This window comes from Coregonus clupeaformis, chromosome 30 (genome assembly GCF_020615455.1).
Source record: "Coregonus clupeaformis isolate EN_2021a chromosome 30, ASM2061545v1, whole genome shotgun sequence".
In the NCBI taxonomy this organism is placed as follows: domain Eukaryota; kingdom Metazoa; phylum Chordata; class Actinopteri; order Salmoniformes; family Salmonidae; genus Coregonus; species Coregonus clupeaformis.
In genome coordinates, this window is record NC_059221.1 from 32267381 (window position 1) to 32272605 (window position 5225).

The 5225-nt window shown below is 40.7% G+C and overlaps 1 protein-coding gene across 1 annotated transcript; it reads right to left on the reverse strand.

The window, feature by feature from the left end:
* Positions 1–650: 650 nt before the first annotated feature.
* Positions 651–4897, reverse strand: LOC121545414 (troponin C, slow skeletal and cardiac muscles). Its single transcript, XM_041855933.2, has 6 exons — positions 4761–4897; positions 3416–3446; positions 2962–3108; positions 2239–2353; positions 1247–1383; positions 651–981 (listed from the first exon to the last, which is right to left on the reverse strand). Exons 1-6 carry the CDS (start codon positions 4782–4784, stop codon positions 950–952), a joined length of 486 nt encoding a protein of 161 aa, XP_041711867.1. The 5' UTR covers positions 4785–4897; the 3' UTR covers positions 651–949.
* Between the last annotated feature and the right edge of the window lie 328 nt (positions 4898–5225).

Here is a 5225-nt window from a genome sequence, read left to right on the forward strand (position 1 = left end):
GCTTGTTTGTAGGTGACCAAATACTTATTTCCACCATAATTTGCAATTAAATTCATTAAAAATCCTACAATGTGATTTTCTGGATTTTTTTTTCTCGTCTGTCATAGTTGACGTGTACCTATGATGAAAATTACAGGCCTCTCTCATCTTTTTAAGTGGGAGAACTTGCACAATTGGTGGCTGACTAAATACTTTTTTCCCCCACTGTACAAGCATTGCATTATACCTTGTCTGCAATGTGGCTACATCGCATTTGGTATTGGTATTATCGTATTGTATTAGGATCCCCATTAGCTGATGCGATAGCAGCAGCTACTCTTCCTGGGGTCCACAGAAAACATGAAACATGACATAATACAGAACATTAATAGACAAGAACAGCTCAAGGACAGAACTACATAAATGTACATTTAAATGTAGGCTTAGACTACTAATGGGCTGATCAAAGTATGGTCTAATTACAGGGACTTATAGGAACAGATGCACTGTCCTATGCCTAATAGGATGCATTTCAAACAGCATTCTGTCTGACAGCACAACATCAGCAACTTTGAAAAAGAAGAGACGTGTAAACTGTTTGTGTCACTGCAAAAATTCACATGACATTTGAAATAAAACAATAATACATAGTTCAAGTAGCCAAACTGAAGTGATATGCAAGTTATGTGATTATTTTCAGGTGGTTACATTTAAACAAATGCAGTCTATGGACACCAAAATGAGTTACAAACTGTATTTACAACAATGCAAGAAATGGTAGAAAGTTCTAAAAAAAATACATAAGCAATTAGATAGATTGATTATTCAACTAAATCTTGCAAGTCGTTCAGAAGTTCTACCGATGACATCCAAAAGTCAGCCTCCAGTTGTACATAGATGTCTGTGATGTTGAAGTGAAACATACAAATATCATCAAGGGCCAGGGGACTCTGTCTTCCCTTGACGCTGTTTATTCTACTCCTTTCATGAACTCTAAGAACTCTGGAACAAAGGGCAGGGAAAAGGGAGTGATTTAGTCAACTACAATCTTAATTGAACACAAAGAAAAACATTTTCCTCACTTTGGTCACTACACTGCTTTACTTGTGAATAATATGTTACCATGCTTAATTTATATTGGCAATTTCCTTTTCTAGCAGTGAAATATCCAGCTGTTCAATTGCATCATTATCATGAATACAAGATCAGAGGAAGGAATTATTCTGTCTCTACAGTATGTGGTTAACTTTCATTGTCAAAACCTCACCGTCGTAGTCGATTTTCCCGTCGTTGTTCTTGTCTCCGTCCTTCATGAGCTCCTCGATGTCGTCCTCAGTGATGGCCTCCCCTGTGGCCTCCAGCATTACCTTCAGCTCCTCCAGGTCTATGTAGCCGTCTGCATTCCTGGGGGGCATAGGAGAGGAGGATTATTTATACTGCTTTACAAATCTGTTCCTGCTGGGACCACCCATACAAAAATGTATGCACGCATGACTGTAAGTCACTTTGGATAAAAGCGTCTGCTAAATGGCACATATGATTATTATTTTCCGTATTGACTGACCTTCATGTCGTAAAGTAATGATGGACTGTCGTTTCTCTTTGCTTATTTGAGCTGTTCTTGCCATAATATGGACTTGGTATTTTACCAAAAAGGGCTATCTTCTATATACCCCCCTACCTTGTCACAACACAACTGATTGGCTGAAACGCATTAAGAAGGAAAGAAATTCCACAAATTAACGTTTAAGAAGGCACACCTGTTAATTGAAATGCATTCCAGGTGACTACCTCATGAAGCTGGTTGAGAGAATTCCAAGAGTGTGCAAAGCTGTCATCAAGGCAAAGGTTGGCTATTTGAAGAATCTCAAATATAAAATATATTTTGATTTGTTTAACACTTTTTTGGTTACTACATGATTCCATGTGTTATTACATAGTTTTGATGTCTTCATTATTATTCTACAATGTAGAAAATAGTAAAAAAATAAAGAAAAACCCTTGAATGAGTAGGTGTTCTAAAACTTTTGACCGGTAGTGTATATCAACCATGTCGGTGCTGCACATTGGTGATAGACAGGGTAAGGTACTCCTATACCGTGTTGAACATGTTAGTCCTGGTGAAAAGCACTTTATAAATCCAATACGCTATAATCCATCCATAAACTGTGGGTTAGTTGGGTAAGACTATGAAGAGTTACTTTTCCAGACTTCATCCCCCTTATGAGTCTCCGTATGTACTTATGAGGATAAACATACTTGTCAAACATGCAGAAGAGATCTGCCAGTTCCTCCTCTGTTTTCCCTTTGCTGTCGTCCTTCATGCACCTCACCATCATCACCAGGAACTCATCAAAGTCCACCGTCCCACTGCCTGCAAAGACACAGCAACAGGATGATGTCACACAACGTTTTGGGTCAAGGAGCCTGTCTTTGATATATAGACCTTCATTTGATCACTCTTTTGTTGCTGAGAATTTTCCTGCACCGCAGGAAATGCATATGAGCTTCGGGATTTGCATAAATTCACTGAAAACCTTCACCAACACACGGTTATGTTAACCGTATTGCAGTTTTCATGTAGCCTACTTTTGGCCAGCTAATAGCCTAACCACTGATCAAGCAACATTATGGACTAAACGTTATTTGGCTATGACAATATAGGTCAAATTAAGATCCTACATATGTAGCTGTTACACGTGACGAGATACTCTACTCAGCCATGTGATGTTTTTCTTTTGTGTGTTTACGGTCTTAGAAAGAACAGTGTACAACTGTCCCTGGTGAACCATCAATGAGGCATGAATTGGCCTTTTGATGAGCAGACTACAAGTGCTTGTCTTTGTTGTGTACCATTCTTGTCCACGTCTGATGAGCTCACCAAATACTCTCATACGTGAATCATTATGGGAACTATCGATGGGAAATAAATGGGCCTATTGTGATAATTTGAGTCTCTCTTTCATGTGTGTGTGTGTTTACCGTCTTCATCCACCTCGTCGATCATCTCCTGCAGCTCCTCGGGGGTGGGGTTCTGCCCCAGCATCCTCATCACCTTGCCCAGCTCCTTGGTGCTGATGCAGCCGTCCTCCGCATCCTGGACAAAGATGTCAAAGGCCGCCTTGAACTCTGCAACACACAGCACAGCACAGCACAGGACCATGCTTCTTATTCTGTTCCCACTCCCTCCTTTTTTCATGGTCAGTTATATGTGTGGGCTACTGTAGTGTAAGAGATACTTTCTCAGTCAATCATCTTATTTAATCTTCTGAGAAATCTAACGTTTACTTTTCATTTAGGCCTGAAGTAGAGAATGGTAAAATGTTTTAAGCCTAATATTGTTATAGATGTGATTCAATTGAGCAAAACTTGAGGATATATCCCACATAAGTTAGCAAACCATAATGAAATACAGATGAATACACATTTTACATACCGTTTTTCTGCTCGTCTGTCAGCTGCTCTACCTATTTAAGAAAGGGAAAGTTTTCAGAAGCAATCGAATCAATATATTTTATGGAATCCATTCTTTAACTGCAGTTGTACATTACTTTTACAACCACATATCATAACGTTTGATTTACTGTTTTTCTTTGATAAGCATAATATCATATTTTGCATTCTTGCAATAACATGTGTGTGATACCTCTATTACCTTTGTTCTTCCATTCATTTTAATCTTATTTGTGGAGTTTTCAAATTCAGCTGTGAGAAAGGTCCAGTCCTAAATCATAAATATTTGATAGAGAAATCTAGTGTATGAAAATAATCCTTCAGAGGATTTACAGTAAACTCCAGAAGGCGGAACCCATTCTCTGGAACAGTTCACCTCAAATGTTTCTTTAATTTACACAAAGCTTATTCACCCACCAAAGGTACAGTTATTTTTGGTCCTTCACACTTGGTCATCCATCCTGGAAAAGCTACCGCAAATGAGAGGGCGACAGCTGCTTATATAAGAGTTATTGTCTGTTGTCCACCACAAATTAAACACACACTCCGTTGGTGATGATCTATAGGAAAAAGAGCAATGTCCATCCAAACATTGCTAGGCAGATAAACATACAGGGGGGGGTATCTAGACCTGAAGCCCTCTTCTGACATCACAGAAACACACATGCAGGAGGCTCTGAGCAACTGGCCTAAATTAGCCCATGAGAAGTGGGACTGCTCCATTTGTAGTCATGAATGAACCCACAGTGTGGACCAGGGGCATCTGACCCCTGGAGTGCTCCTATCAACCCTGATAGGCTTCAAGAGGCACGGCATCTAGATGTATGGTATCTCGCCTCTCTCGTCAAAGGCTGGTGTTGTGTGTGTTCGCTTGACAGACACAGTTTGTTATGGAAGTTGAATTATCTGTGCAATGTCAGAATTACAAATTGCAAAATTCTTGGACATTTGGCTAGGGAATATCCATATGTACCTCATTTGAAGGAATTGTTTATCTGAAAAATGTTACCCTCTATAAAGTTTTTTACTAAATATTACAGGTACCTTTCATTAAAATCAAGGGTGAATCCTGAAGTGTTCATTTGAAATTGTAACCTGCCTAAACCTTTACACTGCATCAACCTTTACACAGAAATCTGACAACAACAATGTGGACCTAACTTGGCAGAGACCACATAACCAAAAAACTTGTCTCACCTATCACTGAAAATCCCAAATTGAGCAATATTTCAATCAATTCTTATATTATGATGCTCCCTACCAAATACAAACACTTTCACAGTCTCCCCAGACAATGTACCCTGTTGTAGGAGTGGAGTGGGACATACCGCTGCTTTGTAGATGTCGTTCATGGTGGCGGCTTGGCTTGGCCGCTGCCCGTCTGTCCGTGGGGTGTAGTGGCACAGATGAGGGAGTTAGAGCACAGCTAGGAGCAGGACACTGGCCACATCCTGGGAGGGTTTTATAACTGGAGCCTGGCAGGGCCTGGTCCCTCTCTACCCTGCTTGCCTGTCCAGCCCCCTGGGTGTCTCACGTGCATCTGTGTGTGTGTGTGTGTGTGTGTGTGTGTGTGTGTGTGTGTGTGTGTGTGTGTGTGTGTGTGTGTGTGTGTGTGTGTGTGTGTGTGTGTGTGTGTGTGTGTGTGTGTGTGTGTGCGTGTGCGTGTGCGTGTGCGTGTGTGTGTGTGTCACAATAGCCAGGCTCAGATAAAAATGTGTCCGCTCTTAGGGGGCACACTTTGGAATGGAATGAAGTGAAGGGGAATGCATTGCGAACCGTAATCTCCAGGGAGG